At 41.9% G+C, this 21,482-nt stretch overlaps 1 protein-coding gene across 1 annotated transcript in view; it reads right to left on the bottom strand.

Moving 5' to 3' along the window:
• Positions 1 to 8,577: 8,577 nt before the first annotated feature.
• LOC139663503 (eukaryotic translation initiation factor 5B) overlaps positions 8,578 to 21,482 on the bottom strand; it is a 14,980-nt gene continuing 2,075 nt past the window's right edge. Inside the window, exons 4-15 of the mRNA XM_071542188.1 lie at positions 20,819 to 20,886; positions 19,612 to 19,753; positions 19,289 to 19,420; positions 18,674 to 18,856; positions 17,035 to 17,196; positions 16,370 to 16,501; positions 15,953 to 16,084; positions 15,346 to 15,422; positions 12,721 to 12,885; positions 12,472 to 12,610; positions 12,211 to 12,372; positions 8,578 to 11,373 (exon numbers count right to left, since the gene is read on the bottom strand). Coding sequence (XP_071398289.1) covers positions 11,266 to 11,373; positions 12,211 to 12,372; positions 12,472 to 12,610; positions 12,721 to 12,885; positions 15,346 to 15,422; positions 15,953 to 16,084; positions 16,370 to 16,501; positions 17,035 to 17,196; positions 18,674 to 18,856; positions 19,289 to 19,420; positions 19,612 to 19,753; positions 20,819 to 20,886 — 1,602 coding nt within the window. The 3' untranslated portion in view covers positions 8,578 to 11,265. The remainder of the gene's footprint in view (positions 11,374 to 12,210; positions 12,373 to 12,471; positions 12,611 to 12,720; positions 12,886 to 15,345; positions 15,423 to 15,952; positions 16,085 to 16,369; positions 16,502 to 17,034; positions 17,197 to 18,673; positions 18,857 to 19,288; positions 19,421 to 19,611; positions 19,754 to 20,818; positions 20,887 to 21,482) is intronic.

Raw genomic sequence — 21,482 nt, 5'->3', positions numbered from 1 at the left:
TCATGTGATGGGATGTCCTGTGTCGAGGTTGTTGCTATTTTTTGTGATAATTATGATGATCTGATGTCTGATAGGGTGACGTCATCTGTAGGCGTCCTTTTGATCTGGGACAGGTGAACAGGTGTTCACGAGAGCGGAAGGGCAAACAATTTTCAACCGCGCAACTAGTCATTTGTTATATAGAGCCATCCCTTTTTTGTTTGAAGTTGAATTTATTTATTTTCTGTTTGTTGTCCAATAAAAGGATGAACCATGACACTGAGAATAAGAGAATGCACGTTGTTTTTCTGACCGATCCTAACAGTGCTTTTGCATGTCCTATCCCTGGAAAACGTTCAAGAAGTCAAATGAATCAACACTGCAAATCAATTCCTCTGCAAGTGTCACATTCCTAAGATACACACAGGGCTTATAAGCTTATTCTGTTTATTTCCCTTTTAGCCTCTTTTGGTGAGCAAATGTGAGCAGCTCCTCTCCATTTCTATTCAGGGTTCAGCTTTTAACTGACAACAGCTGCTCTCTGAAATCTCTGAGGGATGTGCTTTTTGCACCAATTATATGAATGGACATAAACATACAGTACCTGCTACTGACTTCTGTTACTGAGTCCTGGCAGAAAGTTACCATGTATTTCTGTTTATTTAGTAAATATCTCTAATGGAGCAGGGACACAATACAGTGAATTTTGTCCCTGCATTTCCTTGCAGTCTGAGTTGGTCCTTTGTATCCATTGCATGGGGCAGTAATAATAGCCTTAGGTGTAATGCACCTTCCAGTTCCAATACAGGGCACTTAAGGCTGTGCTAAATTCAGCAAGGTAGCTCTACTTTAATTAAGTCTGCAACAGTAGGTCTACTGTACTTTTCTACTAACATAGAGGGAATTATTATCTGTACAGACGTTATAAATACTGACATTAACACTGGCAATCATAACACTAATATTAATATTGTTATTATTATTATTATTATTCTCACTGTTATATATTGTAGTATAATGAACATATTTACATATTTCTTACTTTCTTATTTCTATTTTTCTTCTATATGCTTATATATATTCTCTTCTACAATGGGAGCAACTGTAATGTAACCTCATTTCCCCTCGGGGATCAATAAAGTATTTCTGATTCTGATTCTGATTCTGAGTAGTTCAAATAACGACATGATTAGAGTTGCAGTTCCTCTCTCCGGCCGCTAGAGGACAGAACTGATTTATTTCTCTATGTGTTTCTATCAATATACCTGTTAACAATAGCAGAGCTGTAGTTACTGTCTTTCACCACTAGAGGTCAGTCATCTCTATGTGTTTCTATCTGTATTACTGTTAACAATAGCAGAGCTGTAGTTACTGTCTTTTACCACTAGAGGTCAGTCATCTCTATGTGTTTCTATCTGTATTAATGTTAACAATAGCAGAGCTGTAGTTACTGTCTTTTACCACTAGAGGTCAGTCATCTCTATGTGTTTCTATCTGTATTACTGTTAACAATAGCAGAGCTGTAGTTACTGTACTGCTGTAGTCTTTTACCACTAGAGGTCTAGAGTATTTATAACATCAATAGCTATAGAAAGTGTAAAAAAATTCAGTATGACATCACTGTTAATATAACCAGAATTCATCTCTCCAATAATAATAAAAGTAAAAAATAATAATAATAATAATAATAATGATAATGATAATGATAATGATAATAATAATAATAATAATATAATTAATATCGGTATGAAGAGTGTTGTAGTTCCTCTCTCTGAACAGCAGAGGGCAGTGAGCATTTCATCTCTATAGGTTCACTATCAGTCTAACAGGAGATCAGTATTAACAATATCAGTATTTATAACATCAGTGTTGCTAATATTAGTCATTATATCAACATTAACAATAGCTGTATTTATACCAGTAATGATAATATTAGTATGATTATCAGGATTAATATAGTCAGTACTAATATTTCATTTATATGACAATATCAATATCAATATAAAACCTAATACCACTATTATTTAATATAACGAATATCAGTATGAACAACATCAGTATTTAAACCATATTCATGTCAGTGTTAATATCAGCACTTGATATTAATATTGATATTATCATTATTAATATCAGTATTAATATCAGTGCTGCAGTTACTCTCTCTCACCACTGGAGGGCAGCGAGCACTCAGGATCATTTCTGTATGTTATCAGTTTCAGTATTTATATTAACACCAATATCACTGTTAACATTATTAATATCACTATTTAAACCACTATTATATGAAACTAAAAGCTGTCTCCACTACTTATTATTCTTCTTCATCTAAAATTTGCTCTCACACATGCAGGCACACATGAAATGTTTTTGTCTTTTGTTCAATCAGATTTGAGGCGTATTTCATGAATTGAACACACAACTCTCTCTACCATGTGATAGACTATTACCAGAAATATGTCCCAAGTTTGGTCCCACCTCCACACACACACACACACACACACACACACACACACACACACACACACACACACACACACACACACCTGCCATAAGGTTGCAACAGTGTTATATTCTAAGCATGAGGAGCCTCTGCTCCTGCTTCCCGCCCTCTTCACCCTCTGTAGTGTGGGAATCTGCACAACGTTATCCCAAAACATTCTTAATATTCAAAATGTTCTCGCACTGCACCTCAGCTGCATATTGGGGAGGACAAAACAGATAAACAGCTCTGCATGACAGTGTGTGGGTCGCTTCCACAATCCATCAATATGATCAGAAGAATCTACTCAGGGTCTTGGAGCAAGTTGGAAAACTACAAAATAATAATGTGGCAGATGAGGAAGTGTCAAAATATGAGGATAGTGTAGAAATCAATTCTGATTGTGATAAATATGATTTATGCCACCCATGTCTTCATTATAGTGGATTTTTACATAAATCACAGGTTTAACCCAAAAAACGAATGGCACTTAAATTGCTGAATGTGATCCAGCAGAGGGAAATGGCAAACATTAATCCCATGTTATTTATATTGTTTGGAATGAGTTAAAGACAATATATGTGAAGTATTTAAAAAAAAAAATTCTGTATAGCTTTAACCTGTTAAGCCCTAGCCCTATCCCTAGGAAAAAACGCCTAAAATAATATACCCCAAATGAATCAGGAATAGCTCCTCAACCATAAGGCCTATATGCATATTTCTGGTCTCCTTTGATAGGTAAGAAGCTAAGGAATATTAATTAAGTGTAAGTAAACCTATATCTGTTACCATTCCAGAGTAAATGGAGATGCAATAAAGGAAAAAGTAAGATTTTCATCCTCGCCTAGTATATAATTCTAAATTTTAAGGCAATATCACCATTATAACCAAGATCCCATGGATAATAATGCAACTGAATGTCTTCTCATAGTCTTTGACTACAACTGTAACTGTAAATTTGATGGAAATACACCAAAATACAACATTTATGTACAATTCCTAAAAATATACTCAGGCGGTCTCCAGGTTTTGGTCAAGTTTACAATTTACATTATGCCTGTTTACTGGGAGTTTTACTTCAAAACACTACTCATTTCCATATAGCCATGTTACAAATAACATACATCTCCCAAAAACATTGAAATAGTAATAAACACAATGATTAGGAATCAATATTCATATATGTCTGAAGAGATCCATGCTATTCAGGCAGATTAATGGAGAATGCAAGGGCCCTCAGTGCTGTATGAGGTATCCCCAGTTTCGCCTGAGGCAGACAAAGAGAATGATATATGGCTCATTGGTGTCAGTGCTTCGATGCGGCCACCAGAGGGCGACGAAGAGCCACTGCACCCTCCATAGGGATTCAGTCTGGCTGGACTAAAATGGCTGGGGAATCCCCCCTGACGATCGCTTTAACTCCCGTTTGGTCCCAAGTTACGGTAGAAACGTAAGTAACTAAAATGTGCCGTTTTTGGCGAAAATAACATAAGCCTTAGTGAAATATTTTGGCAAGAACATAGATTTTTGTCAGTATGACTGTAAAATGTGAAGTTTGACTGCTACTTTTCCCCGGAAATGGCGGACTGTGTCGTTCCATTTTCGTGGTGCGTTCACTGTCATTGGAAAGCTCGGAATTTCTAGTTTCCAGCGATACCAAGCATGTTATTGTAGACTGAAGAGAAAATTATCCCCGATTGATCACAACTTGCTCTTATATTTACGAAGTTTATATTTGTAAGACTTAATTGTTAAAATACTTAGTAATAAGACATAGTTTGGTCAACATATAGTTGGTTTACAGATTCTGAAAGCTGAAGACCCCATGTTTTCAAAACAGTATAACATTCATATCTTCTATTAATAGACCATCTTCTGTCGCGATTTTTCATAACTGGGGGGGTGGGGTGGACCCGGTACCGGGTCCGTCGGGCTAAACAGGTTAAAATCCAAATAATGTCCTGGGTCAGTCTGACCCAGCAAACCCTACCAAAAGGTCCAGAAACTGAACATGACACAAGAGTTAAACAGGTTCCTGTGAAGCGGTCTCTGACTGTGTTTTTGTTTTTTTTAAGAATTCTTTTTGGCATTTTGTGCTTTATCTGATAGAGACAGGAAGGCATGGGAGAGCGAGGGGAGGACATACAGCAAAGGACCACGGGCCAGATTTGAACCCAGGTCGCTGTGGGAAGGACTGAGCCTTGTGATATGCGCTCTACTCTGTGAGCCACTGGGGCACCGCAAGTCTCTGACTGTTTTGTCTGAACCCATTACTCTGCTGACTAGACCTTTACTTTTTACCTCTTCTCCTGTCACATGATTGTTGTGTTTCACCATGTTTTTGTCTTGTTCTGTTTGTTAGGGTTAGGGTTAGGGTTTGTATTGTGGGGGTTGGATTGGGATATGGGGAATGAGTTATGTGTGTTAGTCCTTGTGTTGTTTTCAAAAAGATAAAAAACAAAAGACTTATCCAACCTGTCAGAGCAGCTCTGAGACTTCCTCATATCTTTCCAATGAAATGAGGTGTGACAACAGTCCAACTTGGCAAGGTAAACTCAATCTGCGTCACATTAAAAGACAAGATGCCCTAACCCTAACCACATCAAAATGTGGCATTTCTGTAACTGCCGTCGCTCCTCATCGGAGCTTCGTCCCGTTCGGTTCACACACGGTTCGGTTATTAAGGAGAGCGAAGCTTTCGACCGAACTCGCTACCCGAAACGTTCGGGTGTCGATACCGAATCCGAGAGCGGATCCGGTCGGTCCGAGTAGCGTGAACCGGAACCGGACCGGACAGCCGCTCGTCACGTGACGTCGGGCTCGACGCTCGTTACGTTACGTAACTTTATCGTCGTTAATTTGAAAAGAGACGGAGGGAAGAGTTGAGACGTTCTCACATTTTCTATCAGTCTGTTTCCTCAACACTGCAGCCGCTCCACCAGTTCTGTGTCTTGAGGTCAAGTGTTGCATCTTTTTAAAGTATCAAGTTCATGAGGTGGAAGAAGAGAAAACCACGCCGCTGTCGGTGAGGTTTATTAAAATCTGATGGATAAACTGACGCCTCTGGTTACTGGTGTTACTGGTGTCCAGTAGACTGAAAACACAGGCGATGGGAGCCGCCATATTGGTCTGCGGTAAACGTTACTATGGTTACAGACATTATTTACAGCAGTGGAGTGACTCCTGTTGTTTATTGTTTAATGTTGAATGGAGGATATGAGTGACGCTGTCTGGAAAATCACTCATATGGAAGGTTATGAAGGTTATTTGTTCATTATCAAAGTGATTATGCTGTCTGATTTTATTTACCCCCCCCCCCCCCCCAGTGTGGACCATGATGCAGTGCGGTGGCTGAAACCAGGTCTGAGGAAGTGTAAGTGTGTATTTAGTTTGATTCATGAAAACAAAGCAGCACATTCAGTTTCTATTTAAATAGAAAGCTCATGTGTGACATCTATTCATTCAAATCCTACTCTGAAAAAAGATGGCTGACAAAATGTGTCATCATGAAACTGAAGAAATGAACAGTCAATCTGTTAATAAATCAACCAATAATAAACACAACAGGTGTATTAGATGAGAAGCTGCTGCTGTATTGAGTCTTGTTCTCTCATCAGATGCCTGTGAACTCACACTGGACCCAAACACAGCACACAGAAACCTCTTCCTGTCTGAAGACAACAGAAAGGTGACGATGGTGGAAGAGGAGCAGCCATATCCTGATCACCCAGAGAGATTTGACTACTGGGAACAGCTGCTGTGTAGAGATGGTCTGACTGGTCGCTGTTACTGGGAGGTCGAGTGGGAAGGAGATGTTGATATAGGAGTGACTTACAGAGGAATCAGAAGGAGAGGAAGGGGTGAAGACAGCAGGCTTGGATGGAATGAAAAGTCCTGGAGTCTGGAGTGCTCTGATAACAGATACTCTGTCTGTCACAATTACAGATCAACAGTCATACCTCCCCTCTCCTCCTCTGACTCTAACAGAGTAGCAGTGTATCTGGACTGGCCTGCTGGCTCTCTGTCCTTCTACAGAGTTTCCTCTGACACACTGATCCACCTCCACACCTTCCACTCCACATTCACTGAACCACTCTACCATGGGTTTGGGTTTGGGTTTGGGTCTGTTGGTTCCTCAGTGTCTCTGTGTCAGATAGAGGAGGGAGAGAGAAACACTCACACTGCTGACCAAAGACAGCTGCTGAGATGATGGTTCACTCTGTACAGAGTGTATAGTGTGTGTTGGGAAGCTGAACAGGGTTTTAACAGCAAGAACATGGACATTTTATTGTGAAAATGGTGTGAGATCAAATTTTCTGTAAAATGATGGCTCTCCCAACATATATAGGTATTTCTCTAGACCCTGGCACACACATCTGTAAAAATTCGTAATTATTTAAATATAGCAGGTGTTTCCTTTTTCCCTTATAGTGATTTTTTCCTTAGTGATTTGATCTGACTTTTTATAGAAGTGTGTTAAGACCCAATTTCTTACATGAATTTAAAATTTCTTCTTTTCATCTAACTTAATATAATATTTTTGAACATAGGTGATGTAGATTTTGATATATGGGGTGTTGTATCTGATATTATGTTTATGCTTATATATAAGATATACATATATTTTTGATATTTTTGAAGTATGGCTTTTGTACTACTGTTTTTTCTCTATGTATCTGTTTCTATGTACTTTATTGAATTGTTAATTATTTTTGGATGTTTATCACCCTGGGCGGTTTGGATGGTTAACCACAGCTGCCATCATAGAGCCTGTCAGCCTATGGGTGTGCATGATGTATAAATATGGGCGTGGTTTCCATTTTTCAAACATTATGACCTGACGAAGATCCAAGTAGGATGGAAACGTCACTATTAAACTTTTGTGGCGTGGAGCGAGTGTGCAGGAGTTACTCCTTCTTTCATTGACAGTTTACTGACAGCCTTGCACCTACGTGATGTGTGTATAATTACTCTCTGTATCGGCTTTTTTGTTTTCCATTCCATTTTGTTTTCCATTATTGGTGGGACTAGGTACACTTTGATACGCACATCCAAGAAGAATCCAATGAGTCCAAGTTATGTTGAAAAAATAACAAGTATTTATTAAATACTTCCAAAAATGATCAGGGCAGTTCAAAAAATGCAAATCAGTCTTTTTGCTTTGCCCTTTTCCAGGAAAAAATAAAAAAGGATCAAGAAGATAAATCAGGATTCAAAACTAATGTGGTTCAAAGAAAATGTATGCCCTTCCTAGTCCCTCACCAAACATTTTTTTTTCTTCCCTGAACCATTTCCTACTTCCTGTCTATCTTACCTGACACACCTGAACATAGCCCCTCCCCTCCCCATGCAATTTTCAGGACTAAAGCAAGGTCGGGTACTCTGGACTAAAGGATACACATGTAACATAAGTATATGTAAACAATCCAAAATAGCAACAAATCTCAATTGTAGAATAAAGAATAAAGAGAATACTCCAAAGACAGGCATAATGGCTCCAACACTCTTCTTCAAGATGATTGACAGGTTGAAATATCTTTCTTTAGCAACATTTGGTATTTTATTGTCATCTCATCATTCCAAGCTATAAACTTCTATCTAGTTTTCTGTAATTGTCAGAATTAAAGTTTCTCCTAAATGAACATTGTTTGGTCTTCATCTTTTCCAACAAGCAGTTTCATTTTTACTATTTATTTTGTTTATTGTTTATACTGTTACTTTCCCCAACTCAAGTTATATTATGTTACATTATATTACAGTATATTATCGTCACGCACTTGACTGAGCGTCTCACTCATTTCAGTGTGTGTTAAAGACAGTTATTATTTTATTAATAAACTACATTTGATGTAATAATCATCCAGTAGCACTGTTTTATTGTGTTATTATGGTACATTTTTATATCTTTTCTCTTGTCATTAATATTAAACAAATGAGTCATATTTCACAACAACGTTCAGTTGCGGAAATTAATAGTCAACATTTGTCCTTAACAGTTTGCCTGAAACTGCTGTGAAACTCAGACTGGTGTTTCTGTTCAGTCCCCCTCCCCCCCTCCCCACAAACCCCCCCCCCCCCCCAACAGCTAAGTCTGATCAATAAAGACACATCAAGCACCAAACAGATCATCTTAGTTTTTATAGAATACATTTTAATCATTTTAATTCTTTTCAATTTGCATTGCAAATATTCAACATGGGGGAGAAGTCAGAAGCCGGATCGAAGCGGTCTGTTCTGGTCTGAACCGGTCTATCTCTGTTGTTCAGCTTGTGGCTGGCTGTCCCAGGCCCGATCGTGACCTTTGACCCCGGCTGCTCCAGGCGTGACCTCGCTCTGACCAGGGAGGAAACAGGTTCGCTCAGATTGTTTGGGAAGATTTTTTAAATTTTTTGAGTTTTAAATTGAGAAAAATGGATTCAGAGATCAAAGTGAAATGTGCAACGTTTAAAGAACATTTTACAGACAGTTCCTTCACTGCTGAAAAACTCATTAATTTAAAGTAAAAATTCAGATGTTTCCTAACGATCCAGAAGAAAATATTCCAGCTCACTGTCAGTTTTTACTTTATTTTTATTTTGACACCAAACTGGAAACCATCATGTCGACTTTTCAGTTTGGTGGAATTCCCCTTTAAACGGCACACTTCCTGTTGTCGGGTTTCTGCATCCGGGTCACGCAGGGGTCACGGTGGGCGGGGCTACAGCCGTCGGCCATGATGAAGATGATGAAGATGATGAAGTTGAGGAAAACCTTTCACCTGCAGCTTCCCGGTTCGATTCCCGTCACCAGCGTCTGTTCGTCCTCCAGCTGAACCCTCAACCTGCTGACTCGCTGCAAGGCATTCTGGGTAACAGCATCAGCTCAATGAATCAAGTGTAAACTGAAAACCAACGCTACCAAACCAGGAAAGGTTTTATCTGGCTGACGTTTCCTCACAGATTTTTATTTTTCCAGGTGAATTTCTCGTCATTTTGCCCGATGAAAAACAATCTGGACTTAAAGTTCAAGTTGTTTTGAGGCCAGAAACCCAAACTGACGCTTTAAAGTCCCACATGATCCAGATTTCATGATCCAGTTCAGATCTCCTCTGTCTCAGATCTGAATAAAGTTCTTCATGATGCTCTGCAGATAAATGGAGTTTAGTTAAAGTCGAACTGAACGAGTTAAACTGAATGAATGTGAAGACTGAGTTGAGGTGCGTTTGATCCTGTTCGGGGTCATTCTGCATCTTCATTGGCTCCGTACAAACGCCCGTCACACGGAATCTCCGTCTCAGCCAATGACAACCCAGAATAACAAACGCTTTGCAGCAGGACGTTCGACGCATGACCGTTTCCTTTCGAACTTCCTGTTTGCTGCGTTTTGGGGCGGTTCAACTGCTGCAAACTGACCTGATTGGACGGATTTCAGTCATTCTTTACTGAGGGAGCCAATCAGGAGCGAGTCTGAGTTAGTCTGAGTTTTGAAAATCCAATAAATTGAAATGTGAAAATCTGACTTTAACGACGTCTTCATTAAACATCTTTGATCAGATATGAATAGAAACAGAAATGTGAATATGGAGCGTTAAATTTCAGCTGTTTTAACTGTTAATGTCAAAACTTCACATTAAATTAATAACCTGCAGCTAAACATCTAATAATCCTGTTAACTTCAAAAACTTCACATTAATGGAATAAAAACTTCCTACAATTAATCATTTTGACTTTATTGGGTTTCATCACTTTAACATGAAGGCTAAAATTATTAAAAAGTAATCTGATTACACCGATTCATGCTTTTTCACATGTAATACCAGCGATAACCGAATTTCATTACTTATTAATTATTTGGATTCCCTTTAGTTATTACCAAGGCAACCACTAATAAACAGATTGAACTGACATGAATTAGACTATTTTCACACTCTCAGTTCAGTTGTTATATTGTTGAAAACTGGAACTTTCTGCAACAAAACCTCAAAATGTGAAAATTATTGTGAAAAGAGGAGAAACATTTTGACATTAAAGGGAAATGAATCAAGTCGACAGGATTATTAACCCTTAACTGAAAACTTTATGTAAATATTTTATTATATTCAAGTGAAGTTATGACATCATCAGTTTCAGGTTGAAAAGCTTTTGGAGCTCAAACTTCCTCTTCCTCCAATATGGCCGACAAACTGGAACATCAGCCGGGGAAACCGAGTCACTTCTGCCTCCAGCTGCATCCCATAATACACCTGCGACATCCCATAATACACCAGTCACTGACCAACATTCCCAGTCCGCTGGATTAACTGGGACTTTGGCCTGAGGGAAAGTCTTTCACTGAGCCTCGTTAAGCTCGTTAGTGTCAGTCTGGGTGGGCGGGGCTAAGTGTGGGGGCGGGGCCGGGTGGGAGGGGGCGGGGCCTGGTGGGAGTGGGGGGACCTGGGACTTGAAGCAGCAGCCACAAATAAGAGCAGAGAAGAAGAAAAAAATACCACAACATTGTTTTTTTTTTTGTTTTTTTTGAACAGGCACGTTGGAATACAGTGTGTGTGTGTGTGTGTGTGTGTGTGTGTGTGTGTGTGTGTGTGTGTGTGTGTGTGTGTGTGTGTGTGTGTGTAATGCGGTCTAAACTATCACTGTTTACAACAGTGGAAAAAATAGTTCCGTTTCTCACAGAAAAACACTTTCGCCTCTTTTGTTCATTTTGTCTTTTTTTTCTTCTTTTCCCTTGCTGGCGTCATCTGAGGGGGGAGGGGCTGTCCCGTGTGTGTGTCAGAGTGTGTGTGTGTCAGAGAGTGTGTGTGTGTGTGTGTGTGTGTGTGTGTGTGTGGTCCCTCAGATGATCTCGAACGTCTTCTTCAGCTCCATGATCAGCTGCCAATCAGATTTCTGCATCTCGTCTCTGAACCAGTTCTTCAACGCATCGATGGACGCCCGCGTGATCTGCAGCACACACACACACACACACACACACACACACACACACACACTTATTACTTCTAGTAACCATGATTGGTCCTTGATCGTGAATTTTAGATATTTATCAAAGTAACGCTAGTTTCCAGCTTCTCGCTAGCTGTGTCCATTGGTTTCAATGAGGAAGGCTAATGATGCTAACCAGCTGGTTCAGACATTTTTGGACGCAGCCTATTCACCAGCAGCTATTTCGGACAGATACTGTCGGAGGCACCTGATTGGACGGTCGATGTAGGCGGGACAAACCTCCTTACGACGAGCGTTACAGAGCGTGACAACAGCTATGTTACAGCTGCTGTTATGACAACAAAATGGCAGCGCCGGTGTTCTGGCAAAGGGATTATAAAGGATGATAGCAAGCTGGATTTAGTGATTTTGTCAGTTTGATGAATTAAAATTGAAAAAATGAATTAAAACAGGAACACTCAGCTGTTTAAAAGCTCGAAAGTGAAGGCTGCCATGACTGTTGTTCCTCTGAGCAATACATCCATGACTCTGAGGCGCTTCCAGATTACATCACTCTGCTTTGCTACTGTGATTGGTCAAAGATTTTGACAACTGACAACTAACAGCAATCGGTGGGAGCGAGAAAGTGACGTGGACAGGCTTGGTCCAGACCCTTATGAGGCTTGGTCCAGACCCTTATGAGGCTTGGTCCAGACCCTTATGAGGCTTGGTCCAGACCCTTATGAATCGCCATGCAAATTCGAAGAGTGCTAAAGACTGAAGTTCATAGGGGCCGGACACCAGGCTAATTCCTACCAGGAGGCGGGAATAAAAACTCCAACCAATAAAACGTCTCACCTTGCTGACGATGATGTCAGTGGCCTCAAAATGGCGGCCGTACATCTTGGGCGACTCTCCGGGAATGGGTTCGATCTTGATGCAGATCTCCTGGCCTTTCTTAGCGCTGTCCACCGTCTTGTGGTTCACCTCGATGCTGGTGACCACACCGATGTCCACAAACTATAAGATACACACACACACATTATATACACACACGCAAACATATATAGAGTATATATATGTATACACACACACACACACACACACACACTGGCTCACCCCCTTGCTGGGCACGCAGAGCGGCGTTCCCTGCCGCAGCACGCCGGCGTCCACGTTCACTCCCATCACGATGGGATCTCTGGAGTTAAAGATGAACTGAGGCAGGATCCGCAGCTTCACCGGGAACACCGCCACGTGCCTGACACACACACACACACACACACACACACACACACACACACATATATATTAGTGAGTTTCCAGGAGTCAGACTCAAACCTGGGATTAAGTGAATGCGTGTGTTCCTACTTGAACTCGTCCTGCTTGGCCTTCTTGTAGTCCTCTCTGTACTTGGTGAAGGCGTCGAACAGATGGTAGATGATCTCAGCGGAGAAGACTCGCACGCCCAGACTGTCGGCCATCTCCTGACTCTCTCTCTCCACCTTCACGTCGAACGCCAGGATCACAGCGAACCTGCAGCCGCACCGCAAAAACTTCATTTAAACCTCAGCAGAGTTGACTGATTTTGTTTCAATTAGGTGCGTTGTGTGTAGCAGGTGTTGGTTTCAATTCATGGATGAACTTCTATAATATGATCTATTTCAGTTCAGCTGAGGAATTGGATTTGGAAAAAACCTACAGGAAACAGAATTGGAATGAAAATTGGAATATCAGGAAGTTGAATTTAATTTGATGAAATTCTGTGAAATTTCATGTTTTTTGTTTTTTCTTACCACATATCTGAGATTACACATAGTGTTATAGCAGTTTAGAACCATCTCGCTGCTCAGTGTGGAGGGGAAAATATTCTTCAGCATACTATCCTGACAGAATGTCTCCTTAAGAAGAGGTACATCGACAGAAGGGCCGGGTCCTGAACATGCCTGGATGCATGGAGCACACGGGAGTGGTGATCCAGCTCATCAGGGAGGCTCGCAAAGGCAAAGGAGACCCGGTAGTGTGTCGATCCCTCACAAGCTGGTGAAGGAGGCCCTCGACCGGCACTACGGGAGCTCATCCTCGACTACTGTGACAGTTTCCATAACATCGGAAGGCATCATAACCAGCTGCACCATGTCTGTGATCCTCTGCCTCATCTATGAACACGCTGGTGAAGGCTGCAGAGGTGGAGGGCAGGGACCCCAGTCGAGAGAGCGTTCACGGACAACCTGACTGCATCTGTGCCAGGAGGCAGGCGGATTCTCCAAGGGATGGAGAGGCTCACGACATGATCCCCCAGCGATCTTGACTTTGCTGGTTTGACGCTCATGACAAACCAGCAAAAGACAAGATCCCTGGGGCTGAAGAGGGGCGTGGTCATCGACAAGTTCCACTTCCACATTGGTGGTACCAGAATTCCTTCAGTCACAGAAGAGCCTGGGCAAAATGTTCACATGCAGCCTCAAAGACACAGCCTCAATCCAGGCAACCAATCAGGCTCTCGAGTCCCTGTTGGCGGCAGTGGACAAGTCAGGTTAGCCCGAGGTCAGGTTAGCCTGGGTCTACCAACACGGCATTCTACTGCGCATCCTCTGGCCGCTGCTGATCTATGAGGTCCCATTGGAGGGCTTCAGAGGAGGGTCAGCCATTACCTCCGGCAGGTGGACACCAAGCATCTCCGACCGGCAAAGAGCTCCATCACATTCGTCAGGGAAGGAGAGCAGCACCCAGCACCTGAAGAAGCCACCGGCAGGGTCCTTGTGTCAGCCTGAGACCGGCAGTTGAGGGTTGACCGTATTGAACGGCTCAGATTCCCAGACCACACTCAGGCCTGACATCGTCCTTCTGTCAGATTCGACAAAGCGGGTGGTCAAGCTTGAACTGACGGCCCCCTGGGAAGACCGGATGGAGGAAGACAATGAACGGAAAAGGGCCAAGTATGAGCAGCGCGGCAGCCGGGGGTGGAAAGCCAGGTGCAAAGCCTACAGTGTACTGGGAGTGGTGGGGCGAACAAGATCCAAGCCATCAAGAGTGCTACAGAGGCAGCAGGAAGATCCTCTAGATTGTTGTGGATCAGGTGGAGTGAGCCGTGGAGTGTGAGTGCGACTGGGACACGAGCCAGGGCTTGATCAACCCTGGCGGGGTCGCCTGGGCGAGGGTGTCTGATGTTCAAAGACCCGAAACACCCGATGACCCCGAGTATATTGAATTTGTCTTTTATCTGATTGATAATGTTTCCGTTTCCTGTCATTCCAATTCAGTTCGCATTCTGTTTCCTTACAGCTGGGAGACTTTCACATTCCAGCTGAACTGAACTGGGATTCACCATGCCTTCTCAGTTCAGTTCATGAATGGACCAAACCCTGCTGTGTATGTAAAAACCAATCCGTCGTTTTCTACAACAGGTGCAAGAACTAAATCAATAAGAACGAAAGGCTTCATCTCTACATGAGCTCTCATCATAGATACAGAGCAGAATAGAAACTAGGGATGGGATGATATATCGAACTTCAATACATCACAATACAGGAACACGACAAGCCGTCTGGTGTGTCAGGAACATGAATGGTGATATCAGCTCCATGTTATTCTGCTGTCAGGAACATGAATGGTGATATCAGCTCCATGTTGTTCTGCTGTAGTAATCACTAATGAGACTCTTGACCATCACAGTTTCACAAGCTCTCCATCCAAATTATATTATTGTCTCTTGTTTACATTCTAGCAGCCAATGGCATCACTAGAAAGATTTGTGCCTCAGAAATAAACAGAATTCTGTGGTCAGACTTAATTGTCACTGAACTTTTATTTATTACATCATAGCGTGGTTGTATTGAATCCTAAACCTCATATTGAGTATTGAATCATATCGTCCCATCCCTAATAGAAACAGAGTAGAAACACAGTAGAAACACAGTAGAAACACAGTAGAAACAGAGTAGAAACACAGTAGAAACACAGTAGAAACAGAGTAGAGTAGATGAGGTGACGTACTGCGGGTCGTGCTCCAGCATGGTGGAAGCCTTCATCACATCCTTCTTATGAACTGGACCGATGTTAATACCAGCATACTGCAGACAGACAGGTAGAGAGACAGACAGGTAGTCAGACAGACAGACTGGAAGTCAGACAGATAGACAGACAGGAAGTCAGTCAAACAGACAGACAGACAGACAGGTAGTAAGACAGACAGACAGGTAGAGAGACAGACAGGTAGTCAGACAGACAGACTGGAAGTCAGACAGACAGACAGGAAGTCAGACAGACAGACAGGAAGTCAGTCAAACAGACCGACAGACAGACAGGTAGAGAGACAGACAGGTAGTCAGACAGACAGACTGGAAGTCAGACAGACAGACTGGAAGTCAGACAGACAGACAGGAAGTCAGTCAAACAGACAGGAAGTCAGTCAAACAGACAGACAGGTAGTCAGACTGACAGGAAGTCAGACAGACAGACAGGAAGTCTGACAGACAGACAGGGAGTCAGACAGACAGACAGGTAGTCAGACAGACAGGTAGTCAGACTGACAGACAGACAGGTAGTCAGACAGACAGACAGACAGTCAGACAGACAGGTAGTCAGATAGACAGGTACTCACAGGGACTTTGGATGTGCGCAGGAACTCCAGTAAAGCCTCCAGTGATCCCAGAGTGGAAGCCTGGACATAAACTCCTTTCTCCTCCAGTTTGATGGAGCTCAGCGTCTGTTTCAGCTCCCGCACCAGTTCATCCTGAAAACCAGACCACAACAGACCGGTCAGTACAGCGGGACCGCAACAGACCGGTCAGTACACCGGGACCGCAACAGAGACCGGTCAGTACACCGGGACCGCAACAGACCGGTCAGTACACCGGAACCACAACAGACCATATACTGGGTTTTTTGGCTGACTAACACACAAGTTTCAAAACCTAACGCATGAGTTTTAAAATCAAATAAATGAGTAAAATAAAAAAGCAAACAAGTGTGTGTGTGTGTGTGTGTGTGTGTGTGTGTGTGTGTGTGTGTGTGTTACCCTCAGCACGGGGATCTCGTCGTCATGGTGAGCCACCAGCAGAGGAAGTCCTGCCAGCGTCTTCTCCAGGTCTTTCCCCAGGATCTTCACACCCTGAGACGTCGACACCTCCTTGTGCTTCTCATACTGGTTCTACTCACACACACACACACACACACACACACACACACACAACACACACAGATCAATAATCAATACAGCAGTCAGCTCATCAATACCACTCTCAATACAGTAAGAGAGCACAGTAAACGGCATCTCAGAATAGAATAGAGTGGAGTATCTTAGAGTAGAAAGAATGCAGTAGAACACAGCAGCTTGGAGTAGAGTCCAGTAAAATACAAGAGTAGAGCAGAGGAGAGACCAAGATAATAAAACCAAAACACAAGAACTAAGTATGATAATATATAAACTAAATAAAATAAATAGATACAAAAATTAAATAGAATTAAAAATAAAATGGAAGCAAAAAAAATATAGAACTAAAATTAAATTACTAAAAAATGATAAAATAAAAATAAAATACAAATGCAAAATAATAATAAAATAATACAAATTATATAAAATAAAAATAGAACAAAATAAAGTGAAAAGGAAACGAAACTCTGGCAGGACGGTCCTGAAGCTCGACAGTAAACACAGTAGAAGAGAATAGAGTCCCTGAGCACCTTGACCCGCAGCTCCTTCAGAGGGGGGGGCAGCAGCAGGCCTCGGATCTGCGTGATGATTGGTCCTTCCACCCCCGGGACGATGATGGTCTCTCCCTCCCGCAGACGCCCGTTAATCAGAATGACGTCGATCGTAGTTCCCATACCGGGCAGAGCCTTGACCTGCACACACACACACACACACACACACACACATATACACACACACACACACACACACACACACACACACACACACTCTTTTTATTAGCGCTAGCCATACTAGCGCTAATTCTACCGTACAATGCTAATTAAAATGAAAGTCTATGGGAATTTTGTTAGCATGCAATTAACAGTGGGAATCTATGGGAATTCTACCTTAGCATGCCAACTTAGAATGAAAGTCTATGGGAATTCTATGTTAGAACGCTAAATTACAATGGAAGTCTATGGGAATTCTACGTTAGAACGCTAAATTACAATGGAAGTCTATGGGAATTCTACGTTAGAACGCTAAATTACAATGGAAGTCTATGGGAATTCTACGTTAGAACGCTAAATTACAATGGAAGTCTATGGGAATTCTACCTTAGCATGCCAACTTAGAATGAAAGTCTATGGGAATTCTACGTTAGAACGCTAAATTACAATGGAAGTCTATGGGAATTCTACGTTAGAACGCTAAATTACAATGAAGTCTATGGGAATTCTACGTTAGAACGCTAAATTACAATGAAGTCTATGGGAATTCTATGTTAGAACGCTAAATTACAATGGAAGTCTATGGGAATTCTATGTTAGAACGCTAAATTACAATGGAAGTCTATGGGAATTCTACCTTAGCATGCCAACTTAGAATGAAAGTCTATGGGAATTCTATGTTAGAACGCTAAATTACAATGGAAGTCTATGGGAATTCTACGTTAGAACGCTAAATTACAATGGAAGTCTATGGGAATTCTACGTTAGAACGCTAAATTACAATGGAAGTCTATGGGAATTCTATGTTAGAACGCTAAATTACGATGGAAGTCTATGGGAATTCTATGTTAGAACGCTAAATTACGATGGAAGTCTATGGGAATTCTATGGTAGAACGCTAAATTACAATGGAAGTCTATGGGAATTCTATGTTAGAACGCTAAATTACAATGGAAGTCTATGGGAATTCTATGTTAGAACGCTAAATTACAATGGAAGTCTATGGGAATTCTATGTTAGAACGCTAAATTACGATGGAAGTCTATGGGAATTCTATGTTAGAACGCTAAATTACGATGGAAGTCTATGGGAATTCTATGTTAGAACGCTAAATTACGATGGAAGTCTATGGGAATTCTATGGTAGAACGCTAAATTACAATGGAAGTCTATGGGAATTCTATGTTAGAACGCTAAATTACAATGGAAGTCTATGGGAATTCTATGTTAGAACGCTAAATTACAATGGAAGTCTATGGGAATTCTATGTTAGAACGCTAAATTACAATGGAAGTCTATGGGAATTCTATGTTAGAACGCTAAATTACAATGGAAGTCTACGCTGCTAAATTAGAATTGAAGTCTACTGAACTCTACTGGATGTGATGCTGACTGATGTTCCCATAGTAATGTCACACACACACACACACACACACACACACACACACACACAGTCTTACCTCCATGACCTGAGCCCGGAGCTCGTCACAGTGGGCCAGCCGGCGGGCCAGCATGGTCTGGGTGAGCTCCACCAGCAGAGCGATGAGGTTCCCCATCCCGTCTCCGCTGTGGGCCGAGGTGGGAACCAGAGACACAAACGTCCTGGGATCTTTATTCTCATGGAACAAGGCAGCGTTCAGGCCCTGAGGAACACACACACACACACACTGATCAGACCCTGAGGAACACACACACACACACACTCATCAGACCCTGAGGAACACACACACACACACACTCATCAGACCCTGAGGAACACACACACACACACACTGATCAGACCCTGAGGAACACACACACACACACACACACACACTGATCAGACCCTGAGGAACACGAACACACACACACACTCACACACTGATCAGACCCTGAGGAACACGAACACACACACACACTCACACACTGATCAGACCCTGAGGAACACACACACACACACTCATCAGACCCTGAGGAACACACACACACACACACACACACTCATCAGACCCTGAGGAACACGAACACACACACACACTCACACACACTCACACACACACACACACACCCCCACACACACAGGTCCTGGCTGCCACCTGCTGGGCGAACTCCACGATGATGGCCTTGGCTCTCTCGTCAAACTCGTCCTTTGTGTTTTTCTTCTGCTTCTTCAGAGTAGCGACGACGTCTGTGTCCGGACTCTTCTTCCAGTCATACAGACGGTCGATCTGAGGCAACAGACACAGCGTCAGGACGACAGACACAGCGTCAGGACGACAGACACAACGTCAGGACGACAGACACAACGTCAGGACGACAGACACAGCGTCAGGACGACAGACACAGCGTCAGGACGACAGACACAACGTCAGGACGACAGACGGTCAGGACGACAGACACCAAAGACAACAGACAGCACCTTGTTGAGGGCGACGATGAAGGGACACTTCTTCTCCTTCAGCAGGTTGATGGACTCCAGGGTCTGAGGCTCCAGGCCGTGCATGATGTCCACCACCAGGATGGCAATGTCACACAGAGAGCTGCCTCTGTTCCGCAGGTTACTGCACACACACACACACACACACACACACACACACACACACACAGAGAACACACACACAGAGAACACACACACACACACACACACACAGAGAACACACACACACACACACACACACAGAGAACACACACACACACACACACACATACACACACACAGAGAACACACACACAGAGAAAACACACATTATAGAACAGGTAGTTCCGACCAAGCAATCTGATTGGTCAACTAGACATTTAGAACGTGATCAATCAGCATGACAGCACACCTGGCCGTGCTCATCACTAAATATTACTCCATATATTATCATACAATATATTTAAATATAACGCTACGCTAACTCTGTTCAGCCTTGATGTTCCAGACGCTCTGCATCCTCCATCAGCTGTGCGGTGAGTCTACTAGCTTAAAAATACATGTGAAGTTTGAGGACGTAGCAGCTAAATCTGTCCATGGAAAAATTATTTTTTTCAGCAGATATCTTAGTTACAACAAGATTGAGCTCGCGAGGCAGTTCTGTGTTTATATGTGTGGTATTTATTCAGTTTGGGAAATCCCGCGATCTCTAGAAAGCATTAGCTCCAGTTGGCTGCTGACTCAACAGGGACTAGAACTCGTCTGTTGCAGGTCGTTACTAAGGCTCCGCCTACTTGCTGGAGCAGTAAACTAGGTTCCATTACATAGGAGTCTACTGACCTGACTGATTGTTTTCCAGTTATTAGTCAGACCCCATGTATTTCCAGGGAAACGGAGATAACACTAGCAAAAAGTTTTTTATTTTGAGAGCGAATCGCCCCACAATATGAATACATTTTGTTTGTATCTTTTATTTTGTTGGTAACTGTTGTATAATCGCAATATTACTCCATTATTGGCACGAAATGTAAACACACAATACACATTCGCTGCATTCAACAATCACACTGATGATGCCTGAACACACACACACACACACACACACTGTACACACACACACACACACACTGTACACACACACACACACACACTGTACACACACACACACACACACACACACACACACACACACACACACAGGGTGTGTTACCTGAAGGACTCGTGTCCTGGTGTGTCGATGATCAGCATCCCAGGAATCTTGAGAGTTTCTCTGTCAAACTACAGACGAAATACTGACATTAATACTGATTTAAATATTAATACTGACATTAATACTGATTTAAATACTAATACTGACATTAATACTGATTTAAATATTAATACTGACATTAATACTGATTTAAATACTAATACTGACATTAGTACTGATTTAAATATTAATACTGACATTAATACTGATTTAAATACTAATACTGACATTAGTACTGATTTAAATATTAATACTGACATTAATAATGATTTAAATACTAATACTGACATTAATAATGATTTAAATACTAATACTGACATGAATACTGATTTAAATAGTAATACTGACATTAATACTGATTTAAATACTAATACTGATTTAATTACTTGCTAATATTCATTCAATTACCAATTATTACTGATCTGATTACCAATTAACCCAACCTGTTAATACAAATTTAATGATGAACTAATACTGATTTTATGACTGATACTTATATAATAATAATAACACTAACTAACAACACAGTGACTAGCACTGACATCTACAGACATCACTACACACTGGAGGAGTGTGTGACTGTGTGTGTGTGTGTGTGTGTGTGTGTGTGTGTGTGTGTGTGTGT

This window comes from Centroberyx affinis, unplaced genomic scaffold, assembly GCF_046629955.1.
Source record: "Centroberyx affinis isolate AG114_WGS23_722 - 3 ecotype Tasmania unplaced genomic scaffold, CSIRO-AGI_Caff_v1 ptg004034l_1, whole genome shotgun sequence".
Lineage (NCBI taxonomy): Eukaryota > Metazoa > Chordata > Actinopteri > Beryciformes > Berycidae > Centroberyx > Centroberyx affinis.
The sequence above is the reverse complement of the archived record's forward strand: the minus strand, read 5'-3'. Positions and strand labels throughout refer to the sequence as shown.